Source organism: Mycteria americana, chromosome 2 (assembly GCF_035582795.1).
Source record: "Mycteria americana isolate JAX WOST 10 ecotype Jacksonville Zoo and Gardens chromosome 2, USCA_MyAme_1.0, whole genome shotgun sequence".
Classification (NCBI taxonomy): Eukaryota; Metazoa; Chordata; class Aves; order Ciconiiformes; family Ciconiidae; genus Mycteria; species Mycteria americana.
This window is the reverse complement of record NC_134366.1, coordinates 41,339,489-41,361,608: the sequence shown is the minus strand read 5'-3', so window position 1 is coordinate 41,361,608 and position 22,120 is coordinate 41,339,489. Positions and strand designations below refer to the sequence as shown.

Here is a 22,120-nt window from a genome sequence, read left to right as displayed (position 1 = left end):
AATGTGTCCTAAGATAATTGTTTTCAAACAAAGAGCTAAAAATTTTCTCAAAGAAAAAGAACAACAAATAGATTAACAATGAAGGCTAAAGGAAACTTTTTGGAACGAGTCAAATTCAACAGGAATTTTAGCAGTGATTATAACAGTAGAACTCTATATCTATATAACCCATATGATTACATATTTGCATACAGAATAGAGATCTAAAAGTAGTTGCAGACTAATTTAATTTCCGATTTCCCTACCTGGATTCTTGTAATCTCACTAACTTCCAGCACGTGTCCAAGTGTATTACGGAAAGTACCTATGCAGAAATGAAAAAACACTGACCCAGCCATACCATATTGGAGTCCAGATTTGGAGTCTGGTATTTTCAGTTTAATCAGTTTTCCCCCCAAAGGACAATGGAACTCTTAACCAGTTTACCAAAATGTAGCTAATCATAAGTTAGGATGCTAAAATAAGTCTCCCATAAAACTGGTTAAGGAACAGTTTCTGAAGGAATCGTTGTATTCATAAAAAAAAGACCATCAATTTGATTAAAGAGCCCAAGTTCAGGAAGAAAAGCTGTTGAGTAGCTTTTCATAACAGTAAATTATAGGTATTATTAAGCAGATGGAAAGCAGGGTGTATTTCTACAATAAACTTACAGGTAGGGGAAACATGTATTGAAAGCAAATTACTGATACTGAAAAGTTGAGGTCTCTAAGAACACTGCAATTAAAAGAGGTGCAGGGGTGAGGGAGGAGGATGGTAAATTAACTTAAAAAGCACAAACCAAGCAAATGAAGCCATATGAGAGCTGCTGGCTGTCACAGCACTTCTTAAAGACTGTCAAACTTCTCAGGCAAGACTTTCTTATTTGAAAGTCTTAGGACAAAGTCTACTCTTCCCATTGGCTGATAGGGCTGATTTCACTGGAAACTTTTATACAGAAAAAAGCAGAAAATAATTCTGTTAAATTTGTATTTAGAATGAGACATTCAAAAGAAAAGGTCACAGACAACATCTGACATTTGGGCTGGGTTAAGGGAAATCAGGCAAAAAAGTGGACTTTTGCAAGGCGCATTGGCACAAAGGAGCAACTGAAGTTGCGTGAACAGATAAGATAAAATAGATAAGAAAATGTCTGCAGAAAATTGAAGAGGGTATCAACTCCTGAGCTCTGCAAAAGTAAGAAGACAATCACAAGAAAAGAGAGGCCATAAAACCAGGAGATAAAGCTCAGGAAGGTGTCACTGTGAAAGTACAAGGAGAACAAGATTTTACAGAAGAAACAGATGGTATCAAAGGTAGGAAAGACATGAGGAAGAATGAGTCTGGAGAAGGCTTTTGGAGACGCACCCAGTGAGAGTGTATTCCACCATAGAGTGTTGGTGGAATGCCAAGGGGTCCAGAGCAGACTTAGGAGAAAAGGAACATGAAGGAATTTTGTTAGATAAGCTTTCTAAGGAGTTTAGAAATTAAAAGGAGATGGAATGTGACTATTAATGTTCCATACAAATTATCAAAGTCTGTTCTGGGCAGTACAGAGAAGAGATAGACAGAAACAAAAACGTTAATACAACAGCCTTGCATGGGCAGAAGAGTTTCCACACTGAGCACTTTTGTATCTAAGTTCTCCTTCCCATACACAAATCTAACCGCAAGATATATGCCAAAACAGCAATAGAAAACTGCGCATAATGACAATTATCTTATAGCAAGAGCTGGCTTTCAACTCCAAGTTTATAAGTTACCTGATTTTTGAAAGGACAAATTCAGTAATCTTTGAAAGAGTAACATTATCTTTTCAGCAATATTAACTGTGAAAATAATATCCGGTAATGTGTATCAAACACTTCGCAATGAATGTTAATCACTCAACGTTAAAAAAAGTTCTTCAATACCTCTAAACAAAATGCAAACTCAATTTTCTGTTAATATGAGGTGCATCCTACGTGCCTGATAGTGGTTGTGGTCTAAGTAAAGAAGAACCAATTACTTCTAGAAGTGAAACATTCTGAAATTTCAGATACTGAATCAGTTGCATAGACTGTACTGGGAATTCTTTTGTGACAATGATGATGATGTTCACCACTGGAGGACTAATGAATCACTCTGCATGGGAAGAATTTGAATGTTACTCAAAGAGCTAACATACCATTAAATTTATTTTTATATAGCTAGGTAGATTTACATAAAACTAAAATTCTAGAATTGTTTGTAAATATTTTGAATAAATGGTTAAATCCTGTTTCTTATCTCACTATATTATATAAAACTGTGTATTTGGCAAAGCCCCACACTAAGTGTTACTTTCTGTTGCCATGATGCAAACAAGTATCACCATAGCATAAAATGATTGCCATGGTTTTAAAATGAGTACAAAGGGGAGAAAACAACCAAGTTTCAGGATTGTGCTCTAAAGAGTACATCGCGGAAGACAGCTAAATGTCAATGTTCATAAGCTTATAGCAATTGAATAGGCGTTTGCTGGTGTAATGTAGCTCTGCATAAGTGTGTTCCTCTGTCAGCACGCAGTAGGAGTATTAATTTTTAACTGTGCAAGAGCAAACATGAGTTAAAATCTGCTTAGATTTACAATTTGACATGAACCCACATCAAAAGCTGAAGATCATTTTAATCCATCCTAAAATAAGCATACAGCTATAAAATGTTTGTCAGATAAACAATAGCTGTCATTTTACAAGCAATCAGTGATATAACCTTTTCAAGTCATCACTGGCATACTAAATGTGATTTCTCACTGAGTATATCCTGAGAATTTGCATCTCTCATAAGGTAAATCATTAGCCTCTAGAGCACAGATGTTCTGACAAACTCTCTTCTACATGGCCCCACATATGATGTTTTAATAAACTACTTTCCTAAAACTTTCATAAGTGTAAGGTTTTCTAAGGTTTAAGAAGAAACTAGATAAAATATGTTTCATATTTTAACTGTTTTACTTCGAGGTGAAGTGATTGGTAGAAATTGGATGTAAGGAAAAGCTGCAAAATTTACCTGGGTACTACTTCAAAGCCTTTCTCCAGTCTTCCAGCTCAGAAATTCTCAAATATGTTTAGTGCAAAAAGTGAAGGATGCAAAAAAACCCCCTCCATTACTCAGGGCTTGAAAAGTACGACAAAGATGAAATTATTTGTCCAAATGTACAGAAGAGGCAGACGCTGTTAGCATAAATGTTGATTTAAGAACGTCCAGTAGCACAGGGAAGCATAATATTTTCTGGTTTAAAGTATTGATATGTTGTAAAAGAATGCTGAATTACACTTCTCTGTAACTGAAATATAACTATTTTATTGAAAAGCTAATATTTAAAATCAGAAAAAGTTGAGTACTAATTGTTCCCCTGCTTCAGAAACCTATAAGGAGAAAGGGTGTCCTAAGGCCATATCAGCGTTGTTTCCGAAGTATGCAGAGATCAAATGGCTATCACAGGGTGAAAAATTTAAATAAATCCCAGAGCAGTACCAAATTGGAAAATTCAGCAGTAATGAAATTTCACAGAATTCATTCACCCTCTACAGAGAACCTTTTTCTAGACAGTTCCTTTGACACTGAAAAATTGCAAACTTAAAGTCTTAGTTCAGTATACCTTTACAAAATGTAAACCTGGAATAAGTTCACTGCCTTTGATACACAACACAGGTCAATGCTGACTGCATAACCTCCATCCCTCCACACTGTCTTTGCTTTGTGTTAGCAGAATTTAGCAAAACTTGACTACAATATACAGTCAAAATTATTTTGTGGCAGCTGTGAATCATTAGCATAACACAATCTTTTTCCAAATCCTTGAGAAGATCCTTGCATTGTTTCCTTTCAGAAGCAAATAAATGTGAGGACTTATTTCTTACACTATTGAATATTCCTAAAGACATAATAAATCTTATAATTTCATATAATGTAATGAAAATTAGATGACACAAGAATAGTCATGCTTCTTAATAGGAAAAATAATTTCTAAAGATGTATGTTCTGCTTATAGAAAAGCGTGAAAAAGTGCATTCATTCATCTCTCAGCCATGTTGAAATCAGATTCGCGTAAGGAATGCTTGAAAACGTCTAGCTGTTCCAATATGTACCTCTGAAAGTCCAGAAAGTAAATCAATTAAATCATGGTACATTAAAACAAATTTAATTTTGAGGACAAAGTACTCTGTCCCTGGATTCTATGTTTACAGAATGTAAAGCAATGTGTAAATAAAAAAAATTACAAATAAGAACTTCAATAGATTGTTTATCCTTCCATGTCCTATATTAATTTCTTGTTTGGAAAGCTAGGACATCTCTATATTGAAAAGCGTACATAAGAGAATTCATGTAGGTGCGAATCTCAAAAAACTTAGCAATGTTGGTTCTTATCAACCAACATAATTCACACAAACCTTCCTTTTTGTCTTCTGCAGCAATCTTCACTTTTGTATCTGTTATATCCTTGAAAGAGGCCAGAAAGAGTACTACATCTCCTTTTTCATTCTTTATAGGAACAATATCCAGTAGGCACCAGAATGAAGACCCTGCAAGGATAAAGAATGAATTTAATTCAAACAGATATCTTTTAGCGCAGGGGCGGGGGGGGGGGGGGGGGGGGGGGGGTAAACTACTAAATCTACAACTAACGTAATTCTAAAAAAAAAATCTTATTTAGGAGGTCAGTAGTCAGGGAATCACAGATGTTCAGCTCATGTAAATCTCTTTGCATCATTGGTTGAAGCTCAGTAATACTGCCTTCTCTAGAAGCAAGGCATTAATTTAAATGCAAAATTTATCTACAGGGATCATTAATAGAGTTTAATGAAGCTGCTTACTCCTCTGAAACCATGCTTTCCTTTGAACTCTCAACTGATGTTGCTTATTTTACTGGAATAGCTTTCACTTTGTTAACTTGACATCTGAAGCTTCCATGTTTACTATAGAATCATTCTGCCTTAATCATCTGACTTGATACTCATTAAAATCTCTTGACAGAAGACCTGATAGTCAGAGCATCATTCCACTAATTCAAAGATATTTAAACTAATCAGACATCAGACTTAGAACAGAAATAGAATTAACTCCTTGCATCTTACAGATGGTAAGATTTATAATACCACACATAATCTGTAAAATTAATATCAGCTATCTTGTTTACTGTCTATAATGTTCACCTTGCTAAGACTTAGACAATGCTGAGTTTAGCAATATTTTTAAGTCATGTCAACCTTTCTCTGCCCACACCTGCCACATAATTATACTGCTAAAATAAATTGTTATTGTCACTGATTGTGTCACATGTCCTGTTTGCAAGGCATGTTGTTCAATTCCAATGACATCATTCATAAGTTTGCCATTAATGCAGACCAGTCAGAACAGAAGATAAAGAATGTCTAGGTGCTGGTAATGTACTGGAAGTATAACAGAGATCTCAGCAAACACCCAAGATCCCAATCCCATCCATTCTGGGATAATTCAGCCCAGCGCCAGGCTTTTGTGTTTTTCAGTTTTGGGGTATCAACATTAACTACTTCCACACACCATCAGCCTATTAATATTATTTATAAGATATGTAAGTACTGCTACAGCATTACTTTTTTAGTTTTAAATTTCTTTTTTGGACGTGTCTTTACACTTCCATAATCATGTTCCTTCCCAACATACTATTTTTGGCATTCATTTACAAACACAAGCCTACTTTCACTCATAAAAGGAAACAGGAATAGTTCCCTGGACCACTGCTGTCACAACTGACTACTGCCAAATGATCAGCTGAGCTTTGGAGGGGTCCTTAGGAAGAGCAAGAAGATTAGTCACTTCCTACTCTATTCTCTGTCTTCTGAACTCTGCAGTCTTGAAAACAAACTAGACACACCAAGATCACAATTCAGCTTTCTAATTTAAATTTTCAACTGGAAGTTCCCTGACTGCCTTTTGAAGGCTGTAGGCAAGCATGGGAGGTGAAACAGCAGCTTTCCTTTTGAAGGGCCACCACAGTTGAAGGTCATCTAGTCCTCTCCATGCTGGTCAAACTTTCCAAGAGGCAGACAGGTAGCTTTGAGAGTAACATTACTAGTTCAGTCATCAGGTAATGCTTCCACTTAAGGTGTTTAAAGAAGGGACAGGGAGAATTGGGAACAGGAGGAAAGAAGACTGGAGAAGGAGAGAAAAATCATGGGAAGAAGGAGACTGGCTTTATATTGGGTTTAAATATTCTCATTTGAGGTTGAAGACAGAGCAAGCAAAAAAGCCCTTTTAAAAGAAGGTAGAACTGATGTCAGACGCAAGATATTTCTACTGTTCCTTTTTCCATTTTAATTTTCTGTCCTTAATTCATTTTTGTACAGACTTGACTCTTTTATCAAAACCTCTGGGAAAAACTGCTCGGTGCTGTTACTGTCACAAATGTTATAGAGAGCCATCACCCTATGAATCTGAAGTGATGCATTCAAAGAGAAGCAGCATTAAGCAATTTTTCTTTCCTGCTTAAAAATAGAATCACAGATCTCTACAGAATATCATTATAACTCTTAAACTGGCCAAATTATTTCTTGTAAAGTTACATTCTGCCTGGCTATATTCTAGCAGTAGTTTTAGTTGGACAAGAAGTCACTCTCAACTCCTTCTTCTAAACACCACCAATAGCCACAGTTATTTTAAACAGATGTTGTAATCTCCTCCAGAAATAGAAGCATATCTTACTCTTTTCAATTGTTTAATGTCTTTTCTACACACACACACACAAATTGGTATTTAAGGCTGCTCCTGGAAGAAAGTTGTAGACACCAGCCATGTTCAAACAAACCTAACTCAGTTATGCTAAGAAGCACACCTGGTAATATTATCTGAAATGATAGATTTGTAGGTTTAGGGAAGTTATTGTAACATGGTTCATCATTAGAAATAGAGACAAATCCATTTAAAGTTTCATGTTTTAATACATTTCCTCTTTTGTATAATCAAAGTGCATTTGAATTCTTTGCAGCTAAACACTGACCACTGAAATCATTCCACATCCTGTCATCATTTAATGTCATTTGCTGTTTCTCTTCAATCATACTTTTTCTCATTATCATTCTCCTTCTCATTCTCCTCCTCCTCCTCTGCAAATATGTCTGAAAATATTTTCACTAAGCAAAGCAAATATGGATAAAAAATGGTATGCACCACTAAAGAAAACACATATCCAATACATGCACAGGCTATTCTCTCCTGAAAAGTTCCAGGCTAGTGCCATGCATGGTGGAGCTGCCAGTCTTGGCATTGCTTATACACTCAATCTTCAGAAGTCCTAAGTTGAGCATGTTGGTTTGTTTTTTTGTTTTTTCCATCTTTACTCTGAAAGGAGCAAATAAATATGAAGTACATTTCAGGACTGCAGGAGATGATCCAGTTTAGGTCAAGACTAGGTCAATATGTGTTTGCACTCTGTCAAGAACAGAAGCGTGCTATCTTTCATTATTGAGGAGCATTCTTGGAAAAATATACTGATCCAATGCAATCCGTTACATAGCTTTTACTGAAAGCCAGCATCATATAATTCTACAAGCCAAAAGAAGAACTTTCTACTCATCAGAAAAAGTACTGCCCTCTTTTGTTACAGTTCTTTTGAGTGCACTCATCTGTGAGACAGAAATTCCTTCCCTGCTTCAGATGGTGCATACAAAGGTCTTCTCTATTGTCAAGAGTCGTCTTTCAAAGAAATTTCTTTTGGAGGTTTATTTATATACAAACTCTCTTTATTGCTCCAAGCCACCACTTCTGGAGAAAGAGTCTAATCTTTCTCTTGCATTATGAACCAAAGGTTCAAAATATATTTTAATATCCTCAAGGCTTATATAAGCACATCACAGGAAAGGAGAAAAGAGACCAAATGAAGCAGAATCTTATCACAAAGCAATTTCACTATAGTCCACCTTTTATGTACACATAAAAAAAGAGAGTCCTTTATGGTCACTCTTCTCAACCACCCTTTCTACCTTTCCTTGCTCTGACAGCTAGAAGTCTGTCCACAGACTGAAATAAAAACAAAGGTCAACAGACCAAGGAATTTAAAAGGGAGATTTTATACAAGACCCTGCCATCAGAATGCCAATAGCCTTCAGAGGCAAGCGTTCCTTTCACCAGAAAATAAGGCCTGCTTAAACCGAGGAACAGTTCAGACCATTAGCCCTATTGATGAGCTATGTGTACGCAATGTACAATAATACTAACTCAATCTTTAGTCACGCCCACCCTAGACAATGCTCAACGAAATACTCAGAATGGAAATCTTTGGTGGATATTTGGGTATTGCAGAGGTATCATAATATAGAAATAGAATGGGATTATTGACAACGAGCTTATTTCATTCTTTAGTAAAATAATTAAGTTCTACATCCATCTCCTCAAAATTTCAATTGAGCTTTTCTGCAGTAAGTATCTTCTTAACCACCCATATTCCTATAAGTTACTTAGAACCAGTGATACTGATGCAAAGCTATGTTCTCCTTTTGCTCTAGGCAGCCTGGGAGTAGTTTTGTCCAGGCAGACAAGCTTAAGTCTTCCTTTTTTTGTCATGCATCAACTGTCAGTGGTTATATCCACCTCCAGACTTTCACTTCCTCAGGACTTTGCTTGCCACACCACCCTCCAGACAGACACTGAGCCAGCTTGTATTGCCCCTTCCATCACTCAAGGGCAGAAAATAACAAATGAACAAATTTCCGTGATTCATCTCCACCTCTCTGTGGTGAGAGGAAGAGGGATTAAGATGCAGAGCTCTTTCATGAAGCTCTGCATCTGCACATAACATACAAGACTAACCAAATGAAATGTTTCATAGTCTAAGAAACCAAGTACCTGAAGAAAAAAAAGAAAGTGTAAATGTTTTGCATATTAGTCATAGTCTTGTGGCACAAAACAATCACTCTTCAAATAATAATTATCATTATATATATGCATAAGAGGGCAGAATTAGGCTGCACAAGACATCATAAATCTGGCACATTTCTTTACATTTCAGTACTTGACTTAGTGAACTAAATGATCTTTCAGGCAGATGCAAATGAAGCCTTTAAAAAAAAAAATTAAACACACCACCCTATTTTCAGGGATTTGTTATGTAAATGACAAAAATGAAAATATTTTCATATAGATAACTGTAATAACTTGCCAATAAGGTTGATGCTAAATCTTCAGCATTACAACACAGTCTCATTTACAGTTACTAATTGTTAGCAAAATAAAACTGCTGCTGGATACATGATATTACCAGAGAAATTTTAGCCTGGTCATTTCCACTTTTCCACTGCAGAAAGTGTGGACTCCAAGACTGACAGATGAAGATGCCAAAGATTTTGCCTGGGGAAACCAAACTAGCTCTTTCATTAGCTTATCCAAAGATTCCCGGTGTCACTGATAACATTTGGTTTTGAATGTTCTGTGGTTTTGACAAGGTGTCAACATTTTGTTGAGGAGAGCAAAGTGCAAAAAAGAAAACAAAGCTTTAAAAAAAATGCAACTGAACTAAACAGAAAGAAAATGGAGCTGGAAGAAAGACTATAGCTATAATTAGAGTACGTTCTTGTAAATATCACATCTTTGACAATGATCAATTAACACAGCTAATACAAGGTTTTGCTGCTTTAAGGAAATAAGCAGCTCATTCTCCTCCATCATCTCTGCAGAAATCACATGTATGTATTAACAGAATCTATCAATTTTTTCCTTGAATTCTGCTACTGTAGATGACAGCCTGTGTGCTACATCCTAGTGACAGTCTTTGGTCTGACGATACTGCAAGAAAACTAACAAGAACACATATGGGCTATCAGGTAACTGAGTTATATGGTCACTGATGGTTGTGTTAATACTTTCATAGGATTAGTAAAGAAGGCTAAAGAATTAGTTTATCCAGGTTCTGTATGGCCAACAGATCATGCTTATATCCTGCAAGTAACTCTCCCTACAAGTTTTAACAGTCAATGTTAATCCATTCCAAAGTATCTTAAACCAGAATACAGTGGTATGCCAAGAACTTGGTAGAGGAAAGGTGATAGGTAAGATACCTTAATAACAAAGTAAAAATTGCATTTCAGTATGAATAAGTATGTAAGTGTTAATCCTGTGGAGCCGATTTAGAAACTTCCATTAAAAAGATCCCTGTATCCCTCTGTACAGGCTATGGAGTACCACATGAAATTATTCAAATCTATCACATCTTATCAGAGAATGTCCAAATCCCCCCTCCACGTGTTTCCACCCCCTTTTCCGTGCCCCTATGCTCTGCTCCTTCTACTGCCAGGTAATTCAGTGACTCATATGTCACGTTGCCCAGCATGTCTAAGTTTTTCTGCCATTGCTGCTATGATGGAGAGAGGGAGAGAAGGAAAGGATGTTCTAAGAGGAGACACTTTCCAGCACAGCAGTCTCCTATCCTTGCCTCTCCTGCAAACTTCCAGTGTTAAGCAGAAAGAGGCTTAACTCACCACCTCAAAGTGTCTATTTATTACTTTGTGGACACAGACTGCCTCTATTATGGCAGCTCCTACTTTGAGTGCGTGACTTTTCCAACCTTAGTGTTCTTTACATTTTTTGTATGCCACAGCTAGCACAGTCTGCAGTGCACATTTTATGCAAACTAATTTATGAGCTCCAGCACATCTACATTTCAGCTTTGTTTACTCAGTTTTCCTGTCTCTCCTTTTATAACTCCACTATCTTTCCTACTTAATGAAACTCTGTTTCAAAATCCTCTAGTTACAGTTGAGTTTTCATTGAGCAAAAGCAGAGAAGCTAAGCAATGCCTGTTAAAGTCATGTGACATTCATTATCCTTATGTGTACCACTTACTTTTTGTCTGCTCTAATTTCCTTTTCCTATCTCCATCCAGATTAGAAAAGAAAACTGCATTTAAGGAGATGAATACTTCCCCGATGCAATACATTTACCAGGATACATATATAACAATTAGCAAAATACAGAGGATTATATAAAAACTCAAGTCAATGAAATGCATTCTGTTTAAATGCAAAAAGCTTCAGGGCAGATTCATAAATATTATCAGTCTGCAACTTACTTTTCTTCCACCTCCAATGATCATTACTCTGTCATGGTCATAATAGTACAAGGCATTCAGCATTTGTCAGCTAACTCCTGGGAAAGTGCTAATTAAGACAGTCTATTTATATAAATAAATATCCCATATCTATAGTTAAAGTGGAGAAAAAAACAAAACAAAACCAACAAAACCCAAACCAAAATACTGTTTCTTCAATATCTTCATATGGACTGTTTCAGAAACAGTCAGGCTCAATCCTTCCTGAGCAGTCTAGTCTTTACTTTCTTCAGTTGAATTCTGCTTTTTTCATTGCTTTGAGTTGAGCAATCCCAAAATGAGCAAATTTTGCTTTCCCTTGATTACTGTATTTTTGAAGTCTATTGTTAGAACTGTATTTACAAACTATGGTCCTTATTCCTTTTGGATTTTCAGAGCTCCTAATCCAACATGTTGATGTAATCACAGCAGTAAATATGATTTCTCAGTCTACTGAGGGATGTACTTTTGTCCCTTGGAAAAAAGCAATAAATTTTCTTAAGCCAGGTTCGTCTCTCATATATGTATGTATGTATGTATAGGTGCATATTTATTTACATATAGACACACACACATATATATGAAAAAACATGTATTTATACACACATTTTTCATTTCTCTGAGTTTCTCACTATAAGGTATTTAATGTTTTTGAAATTGTGTCTGATATTTTGACACCAGGAGGAGGTGTAGCCCATATTCATCTGAACACAACCATGTTTTCAAATTACGTTATTGTGCTTTTAAGCTCATTATTTCATTCTCTTAAAAAGAAGCTTCAAAGATGACACAAAATTTCCTGTAAGCAAAAGCACACCAATACCAAAACAGACCACTACACTTATAAAAAAAATTTTCCACTTTTTCAGCTTCAAATAACATGTGATAACAATATTGTCCTGGTTTTGGCTGGGATAGAGTTAATTTTCTTCCTAGTAGCTGGTATAGTGCTGTGTTTTGGATTTAGTATGAGAATAATATTGATAACACACTGATGTTGCTAGCTGTTGCTAAGTGGTGTTTACACTGGTCAAGGACTTTTCAGCTTCCCATGCTCTGCCAGGTGCACAAGAAGCTGGGAGGGGGCACAGCCAAGATAGTTGATCCAAACCAGCCAAAGTGCTATTCCATACCATACAATGTCATGCTCAGTATATATTAGCTGGGGGGAGTTGGCCAGGGGGTAGCGATTGCTGCTCAGGGACTGGCTGGGTGTCGGTCAGTGGGTGGTGAGCAGTTGTATCACTTGTTTTTATTATTGCTGACTGGGGCTAAACCACAACAAATATAAACAAAAATATCTTTGTGCAAGGTATTTTTGTGACCCTGATTCTGGTGTTTCTGGCAGTGACAGCCCCTAGAAACAGAAGGTCTGGAGTCTGCAGAATGGGAGGTCTCCCAACGCTGGGAGAGGTGCTGGTCACAGCCTCATGCTTATTCATAAAGCTTTCAGCAGACATTACATGGAGAAAGAGGGCATTCTGCTGGTTAGTTGTCCACTTATATTGCAAATCTCCATTTTAGAAACTGATCATTTATTTTCCATTGCTTTTTCCACAAGGTTAGGTCAGAGAAGTTCTTTGCTTAATAAGACTATCAGTGCCTCTATAGTTCCTGTCTATTATTTTATTTTTATCTGTTAATATTCATCAACAGTTTTAAGCAAGTTTGAGGATTTTCTGTTGAGCCCATGATTCAAGAACTTCAGCCTGCACTTGATATGCTGCCTACTGGCACCTTTCTGGAAGGAAGGGGCTAAAGCTGGGACCTGAGAAGGAGTCGAGTTGTGGATCTGAATTGATGCCTCCATCCTGTCACGTTTATGCTTTTTGTTTTGGGTTTTGACACACACACTGAGGAATTACATAATGCTGTAGAGAGGATTAATCTTCCCAGTTCACCACTTGAATCCATGTGAGCACATGCTGTAAACAGACTCTGAGTCTGCCTACTGAAAAGAATTATAGTAACCCCACTAGTTGGAAAGTAGTAGGTTTTAACCTTTTAACTACTTAACTGCTCTATAAAGTCCGACTGCTTTTGCAATTCCCTAGCCAAATCAGTGAGAGGGTTCAATAGACGGTGCTAACATGAGCCTCCTGCCGCTCTTCCAAAAAACTATGGAGCTAATGCAAGAACTCATTGCAATCGTCAGCACAGGAGGTGGCAATTAGTCTGCACCATGATCCAGTACATGGATTTGGGGATCATGAACAAAATAAGGAAATGTCAGCAGCAGGGAGGCAGGTAGTCATCAGGAGAAATGGTACTTTGTTCTTTCTTTAAGCAAAGAACAGCCTAACTCATGGTGAAGCATGGGGACACAAGTCAGCTTCTAGCTAAAGCCAGATTTAAAATTCATAAAAATAAGATAGCCGATCAGCAGCCTCAGTGTGGCCATAAAATTGTGAGAAAATTTGAAGAGAAGAGTGACTGGCCTGATGTAATAAAAACATCCCCCTGCAAAATAAATACCTACATCTCTTCCTAAAAATGGATGTGTAAAAAGTAGCATAACAAAATATATCTTAAAAAAAATTAAAAAGTGCATACAGCATTACTAACAGCCATTCATAATAAGCGCAGCTGTAAGCCCAGGGTGCCTGTGTGGAAACACTAATCTGTAAGCATCTGTAAGCAATGAAGGGCCCATCACTTTGTAACAATGCAGTAAGCAGCAGGAAATACAGATTTATTTACTTATCAATGTGCTTCTAAGAGAACAAATTTTCTCTCAGTGAATTATGCTTTTAATAAATCATGTTGCTATTGAAAGCAGCTATTAGCCAATGTCACCACGAGTGCCATCAGAACAAAGTATCAGTGCTGCCAGTTAGTAAGCAGCAGTCTTCTTGAAGTCTCATTAAATTACAGCAAAAGATCTCAGATGTTTGAGATCACATTGCACACAGGGGATTTTACTGCCTTTTTTTTCCTTCTAACTGAAGTTCATCCCCTCATTTTGTCTCCTTGCAGGCTTTGTCTGATCGCTTCACCCAAGACCCTGCAGGGTTTTAAACCAGGGCTCTCCGGAGGAACAGAAATCTGCCATCTTCCTCTTCTGCTGCAGAAGCTGGGACTGTCTCTAAAACATCTATGCACTTCAAGGCTACACATTACCTTTCATCAGAGGCCACGGGTCAATCAAATGAAGTCTTTGGAGAGAAAAGGAGCCAAAAAATTCCCTCTTCCATGAAACAGAGGAAAATAAGTACATGCCTTCTGTCTACATCCACAACTATACCGCTTTTTAAGAGAAAGACTTCCCCAAGATCAGTAAAACTTCCTAATGCCTACTGAACTATATGGGGGGAAGGGAAGAAAAAAAAAGAAAAAAAAAAAGAAAAAAAAAAAGAAAAAAAAGAAAAAAAAGAAAAAAAAGAAAAAAAAGAAAAAAAAGAAAAAAAGAAAAAAAGAAAAAAAAGAAAAAAAAGAAAAAGAAAAAGAAAAAAAGAAAAAAGAAAAAAAGAAAAAAGAAAAAAAGAAAAAAGAAAAAAAGAAAAAAGAAAAAAAGAAAAAAAGAAAAAAAGAAAAAAAGAAAAAAAGAAAAAAAGAAAAAAAGAAAAAAGAAAAAAGAAAAAAGAAAAAAGAAAAAAGAAAAAAAGAAAAAAGAAAAAAGAAAAAAGGAAAAAGGAAAAAGGAAAAAAGGAAAAAAGGAAAAAAGGAAAAAAGGAAAAAAGGAAAAAAGGAAAAAAGGAAAAAAGGAAAAAAGGAAAAAAGGAGGATGTTTTTATAAAGATACAAATTACTGTTTATGGCTCATGTAATTGCAATTACATATTATCATCAGATTAATTTTTCAGTGTTGCTTGCTCTTTTTATTCCCCTCCTCCTGTATTTTGTACTGTAATTTAGATAATGTGAACAAACCAACCACAAAAGCTTTTTAGCTTTCTTATTTTTAGGCCACATTTTTAAGGCAGAGCAGCAGCGAGGTCATGTTGCTATGAACTATCCTGCCAAGCAACTTGTCAAGGGACTTCCTCTACATTAGTTCGTAGACGTCACTAGAAAATCAATGTCTCTGTATGGAATTTTTTTTTTAATTAGAAAATTCTAATAAATGCCTCTTCTCTAACTGCTGGGCTTAACATTTCCCAAAGACATGGTGGATTTCAGGAGAATGCTAAAGCAGGGAGTCAGTTCATATTAAAAAGGTATCATACAACTGCCATGTTTCAAAATGCTACAGGATATTATCAGACAACCATTAAAAGTAGATTTTTTAACTTCTTGTTGGAAAAAAGGGATACTATTTCTGCAACAAGCAAAATACTTTTTGTAGAGAAGAAAAGCTTTAAGAAAACCTACTTTTCTTTCATTTTAAGGGAAAGTAATTTTCCTTAAATTTCTTTATAATTAATTTAATCTTATTTAAAATTACAGAAAAGTTAGCTCATCATCTAAAAAAAGCTTTCTTTGTTTGCTTAATGCAGGTCATATATTAACTGCAAATAATGTAATGGAGCCTTTGTTATCCTGTAGCCACATTATTCAACTGCAACCATAGCAAAGGCTATAGATGATGTATCATAGCTTGAGCCTTATTTCATTTGCCTGTGGCTGTCATTGCTGCTCATGTGAGAACACTGTTACACCTAGACTTCGAATGTTCTTTTGCCTGATGGTGTCCAGTAACTCAGTAAGAGGCCCTGACTTGCACTTTTGCTGCACTCATATTCTGCTCATTTGAAGGAATACCTTGGTCGTGACCTTCCAGATAAGGATACAGAGTTATTAAAACACATATTCTCCTACACTGATGAGAAGAGCCAAAATACCTTGATTTAATCATACTGACTCTTAAAATTAAAAAATTAAGAAAATAACTATATCATGCCTTCCTGACCTTACAAGTTACTTACCAAATCTTTAGGGGCCAAGAACTACAAGGCACATGCCTAAGCCATACCTCAGAAAGTGTTTAAATTAGTTTACATGTAGAAGATGACAAAGTGTCCCTTGAGTCCCCATGGTCTATCACAGATGAAGCAAACTCTGCTTGCAGCCAAGTCCTAAGGCAAATTGTAATGGCGGTCCCAGCAACTCCCACTTGCTCCAGTCCTCTTACAGCAGGGAATTTTAATTGCCCACAAAAGCCTGTGCAAACAGCCCTGTTGCTGGGGTGCACAGATGCAACGGACACCACAGTGAAGCCTTTCAAACGTCCGTAAGTCAGAAGCGGCCATTGCTGATTACATAGTGTTTCACACAAATTACACATACACAGAAAGAGGCCAATTTCCTTTCAGTGAAGGAAGATTGTAGGACTACTGCAGGTCTTAAGAGGGTGTGTGTAAGAAAAGACCTCTTTTTGAATACTACAAACTGATTTTTGAGACATAGGAAATGAGTCTGATGGGGTCATAAGGGAACAAGGTATGACCTTCTCAGTAGCTGAAGATGGAGAGCTTAGACTGGACCAAGTCAATGATTATAGGGCTTATTGTACCATCCTCTTACATTGTAACAGAAAAGGAAAAATTCCATGCTGCTGCTTATTTGTACTTCAGTTTGGGGGATTGTGAAGACCTCATTTAACTACATGTACTTGTTATTGATAAATTTCTGCAGTGGTCTGGCAGGGAGAAAAAGAAGGATTTGTTTAAGCGTAGTTCCTCAGCATAGTGTCCATCTGCTTTTAGATTACTCCAAAAAAGAGATCCAGGGAGTGAGTTCTTTTCTCACAACTCATTTAAATTCAAAAAGGTTACTTTGCATTTCCATTATCATAATTGACAACTTAATTTGTTGCAGATGTTTTGAAGAAAGTTTAGAAATTGTAAGAGAAAAAAAACATTTAAAAAATTAGCTCCTAAGATATATAATTTTAAAACTTTCTGAGGAAAGCAACAGTCGTAAAATTCCTTGTCTTTTAATAGTTTCCTTTTCTGTTTGTCTTCAAAAAACCAGTATAGCTCTGATGAATAAAAAGTTAGAAACGGACTAAGGAACCAAAAGAAATACTGAAACTATGATGAAAAGTGTATTTTGAGTGGGATTTTCAAAAGACATCTCTCTGAAGCTGCTGTTGCTGCTGCCACAGTTCTAATACTGCTCTGTGCTAACATGGCAGAAAATATCCTGGATGAGAAGGTACAGCCAGTTTATCCTATTCTAAGGATTTGCTAAAATGCCAAAGGAGAACATACATAGAGAAAAGTTCCTATCCACTTCTAGTCATTCCAGGAGGATTGTTTTCTAGTTTGGTCAGAGTACAACTGCTGAAGATCGTCCTTCTGTTAAGATCCAAACCCAAATGACAAAGACAACAAAATCCTGAATTTCATCCCACAGACAGATAATTCATCTTGCTCAGTTCCCTACCCAACTCCTTGCACACCACTCTTACTCGCTGCAGTGTCAGCTCTGAGCAGTCTGGGACTTCCATGAAATTGCAGGTGGGTTGCTGGAGTTCCTTTGGTTATAACAATCATTCCTTTAACTAACACTTACTGAGCAGAATTGCTATGTGAATTCTTAAATGATGGTTAAGTAACTGTGAAAGGCCCTATATTCAAGCTTACTAAATTCAGATCAAACCTAGTAAGAACTTTAAGTCCCAGGCTTGAATCACTACTTATTTAGAATGAACAATCTAATGTAATGATAAAAACTAAATCAGTTTTAAACTAAGTTTAAATCAAATTCAAAATATCGAAAAATGTGGCAATTAGGAAATCAATCCATATGCAGTTTTGGAAGCTTGAATTTCTTTCCCAAAAGATGAGACAGACATGGAAAAAAAAAAAAAAAAAAAAGATTAATTACAAATTTCTAGTTTCTACATTTTAGATCAAATCCAGAAGAAGAAATCGAGAATAAGTATTGTGTTCATACATCCATTTCCCTCATAGTCATTTCCTATCATAATGTTGTACTCATTACTAAGCTTTTAAGAAGTATGCTGAGGGACATTTCAGTCTATTCTGTGAGCTCAGAATGATCCCTGAAGCTGAACTTCTACCCCTGAAGTTATCCCTGAAAGTGTTCATTTGGTCTTGTAGCTAGGCCTACAGAGCAAGGCTGTACCTCTGAATAGTGGACTAAAGCCAGATATCTAGTTTCACTCTGACACCCTAAAGTCCTAACAGGACACTGAAATGTAACCCTGTGACAACTAGACATTGCTAGTTACTTGTCTCCCACTGACCTATGTTCCTGGCATTACACTGCGCACTAACCCAACTGACAATTATTTTCAATATCGGGTAAGCCTGAACGTATCCATACAGTCATTTGGGGGCCATTATTCCCAAAGTTCTTATGTCTTAAAATACTTTTAAAACATTGTTCTGCAACAAACACTTTTTTTTCCTTTTTTTCTGCCAAGGTTGAATAAGCCTAACTGCTTCAGAAGTTCAATTTTTCTTTGAAAAACACCCCAAACCCAAAACATTTAGCTAAAATGGATGATTTACCAAATTTGGTGTCTGAACTTTGCAGCTCTGTTGAAAAAACAAGATTATTTTTTAAGATAAATTTTGTTTTTATTCAAGAGCAGTCTCATGTTATTTTAATACCTATTCATTTCTGTTTCCCAGAGGTACAGAAATACATGAAAATGAAAAATATAATAGGCAGTCTGGGAAATTTATTCATACTCAGAAAACATCTTGGAATGGCTTCCAGTCAAATTATAAACATGGATGCAAGTAGGATGGATTGTGGGAATTCTTTTATCCTAAACAATTTCTCTTTACCTCTTTATCTGTGGTTCAGCTACTTCACTGATAAGCAAATTGACCTGCAATCTCTTTCTGCCTGCATTAATCATATCTATTATAGGTTTGAAGCACTCCTTCATAGTGCAAAGGACTCACAATTTATCATTCAGGACCAAGACAGTGAAATGAATATGTTAGCTTTACTTCTTTCATTTACATACATTGAAATCTCTTCTCACCGTGCCCATTCGTCACTATACAATACTGGAGAAAAGTAGCTCTTATCCTTCCAGATTAAGATCATTTTTTCCCTATATACAGGCATGATTTACAAATTTGAAACTACTTTCTTTGAATTACCTTCCTGAAACATGAGTTCAAGGAACTATGGGAGTGTCTTCTAAATGCTAAAACCCAACAACAACAAACAACGAACACCCCCCCCCCCCCAAGCCTCCCCAAAAAGACAAGAGGAGGAAGCATTTAGCAGCATCTTCAGAGTAACTTCAAAATTTCATACTGTAAAAAATAGCAGTCATGAACACAAGCCAACTAAGCAACATTTCTCTTTTTTGTATAAGTTGGGGAAAGTGCAGCTGCCTTCTCCTAACACTCTAAATCACTGACTATCTTCTTGTCAATATGTAGTTATTACTTTTAGAAAATAACTTTTAAATGTATTTAATAGTAATAATATTTGAGGGGAAAATGTTTCATTAGTAAAGACGTAAGTAGGATCTATGAGGAAAACACACGGCCTAAACATATGCCTAGAAATTCTAGCCATATAATAAACCAGAAGGTGAGACTCAACAGGCACCCATGGATCCATTGAGCCCATGAATCATTAAGCATATGTGAAGGCTCCTATAGCACTGGGGTGGTTGCAATCCTGTCAGTATCACACTTAGTGTCACCTATTTGAAGGTCACATGAATGATGACGGTATAAACACTTACAGAATAGGTACACTGAAGGAGCCTGATAGAAATGAAACAAGCTGGTAAGTGTGCATCATAGGGTGCTTTCTTCCATGGCTCACTCATCTTGACTATGAAATTATGCTTATAAATGCTCTACCATAGGAGTGAAAGCTTTGGTGGTGCAACTTGAGATTTACTGAAGATAATGGAGTTGCTTAATGCTTGGAAAATTTTTAATGTGACAATACATACTTAAATATAAATTTTACTTAGAATACTGACCCACTTTTTGAAAATTATTATTATTATTGTATTTATATATAGTGGCTGTGGAGAATGAGTCACTTGGATCATTCAAAGTTCTGAGCATTTTATGATGGGACTGAAAATTTTACATAGCCACTGTCTACCTTATGGTGAGTATTAATTTTTTAATTACAATTACAAGTTTCAACAATAATGGGTAAGAACTTCAATATAAGAAAAAGTAGAAAATGCAGTGTCATACTGAGCGCAGATAACACAGTGTCTCACAGTGCAGTTTAGGACCCTGACTTTCTTCTGCGCAGCTTTGTAACTTGTCATATACTTATATAAAATCGGTAACACTAATATAAACATAGTCGCAATGTGTACCCAGCTGTCTTTATTCAAATCTATTCTTGTACGTCTGATCATAGACATACAAAATCATTACATAGAAATGCACACTATATATCACATGCATTAACATTAAGTTTCATTCTTTGGGACTAACAAAACTTACCATTCTTCTTATAGAACATGATTTCTCCTTTGAATTCTACCTTTTCCTCCAACGATTTCTCAATTTGAAGAATCATCTGCTCATTTGTCTCAGCACCAAGTAAAAATTTACAGCTGCAGCTCTTCTGCATGACTTCAGTTCGTGCAAATCCAGCAAGCTCACAGAAGCCATCTGAGCAGTAAACAATAGGGAATCCCTTAGCCACCTGAGCATTTGCAAGGATGAAGTTACTATCTGCAGAAGAACAAAAAAGTAAAACATGAATTACAGTCTGAATTCTACATCATTTGACATAATACTTCCTTTAGCTTCATAGGAAGGCACAACTGGACATACATTTAAAAGCAAAGTTCCAGCCGCCTGCAAATAAAAATGCAACTTCTGGTTTTAGACCATTAGTCTGAAATGAAATCAAGTCTAACAGCCCACAGAGCACCTTCATACAATGGTTCCTCATGGCTACGTACAGCTTGCCTCATTGCATCCTCAAGCAATAAGTTACGATAACTGCCTCCGAGATGGATGTTAGCACATTAAAACAACCACTTGACCAAAGACTGGTGATAAACATGGAGGCTTTGGAGAAATTTCAAAGGTGCTATGTTATGCTGCCACTCAGACTACTCTGCAGTCTGAACAGACATAGCTATATATTAAAAAAAGCTAATCTCTCTGTGCTCTCAAGAAGCTAAAGTTGACCTTTATCAACACTCAGACTAATTTCTTTTATATAATTTTGCAGGGGAATCCTTAAAAGTAGAGTTATGGGACATTCCGGGGCTACATGAAATTGTTTATCCTTTGTTTTCTCTTTTTTTTTTTGTGAGGGAAAAAGATTTCACCCAAAAGCACTATCAGCTGTCTTCCAGAGCCCCACCATACTTCTCCCATATGAAACAGGCACATCAAAGATTTACCATCCTGTTACACCTTAACACACTTTATTATTTTTCAGTGTGTGTAAAATGCAGCTATCATGTATGATAAATTCAAGAATAGTATATTGACATGGACATCAGTCAACAAAAAGTGATGTTCTAATTTGAGTTCAAATCTTTGGCAAATCTTGCAGCCTGATAGCTCATTTCCATCCCTTGCTGAAGTGTCTTTGAAGGTTTTGTTCCTTAGACTCATCTTCAGCTTATGTCAACAGCTCTAGCACTCTGCAGTCTTTTTAAATTAGCATGGAGACCCTTTCCAGACAATATATGAAGTTCTCATACAGGTTTTTTTGCCTATGTTTCCTTATCTTGAAATGAAAAAAAAAAAAAAAAAAAAGTTTTATGGGAAGAATCTGTCTATAGTTCACATCGAGGGAGGAAAGACTATTTTTTGCCTATTGCTTATTAAGGAATGTTTACCTTACAGCTTGCTGGTGGGAGCTTCGGTGCAGTCTAGTCCCAAGACAGATACCTCTAATTTTTCAGAATTATGTGCATGTGGATTCATGTGTATGTATTAAGGGAAAATACTATTAACTAACCCAGAATCCCTTGATAAATATTCATAAATTTAAAGAGAAAAGATGAACCATTTTAATGGAAAACTCAGGTTGATATGCCTAATCCCCATACGGGGATATATTATTTATGAATGGGGAAGGGAGGGACAGAATTCATAAAATAAAATAGAGGAAAAATAGGTCTGTTTCAGCCTTAACTGTCACAAGAGTTCTACATCCATGAAATTCCAACTTCAACTACTTTAC

The 22,120-nt window shown here is 36.3% G+C and overlaps 1 protein-coding gene across 1 annotated transcript in view; it reads right to left on the bottom strand.

Annotated features, from left to right (window-relative positions):
- The window catches only part of KCNH8 (potassium voltage-gated channel subfamily H member 8), a 197,914-nt gene that overhangs the window by 113,014 nt on the left and 62,780 nt on the right, over positions 1-22,120 (bottom strand). The window contains exons 2-3 of the mRNA XM_075495570.1: positions 20,413-20,646; positions 4,392-4,523 (exon numbers count right to left, since the gene is read on the bottom strand). Coding sequence (XP_075351685.1) covers positions 4,392-4,523; positions 20,413-20,646 — 366 coding nt within the window. The remainder of the gene's footprint in view (positions 1-4,391; positions 4,524-20,412; positions 20,647-22,120) is intronic.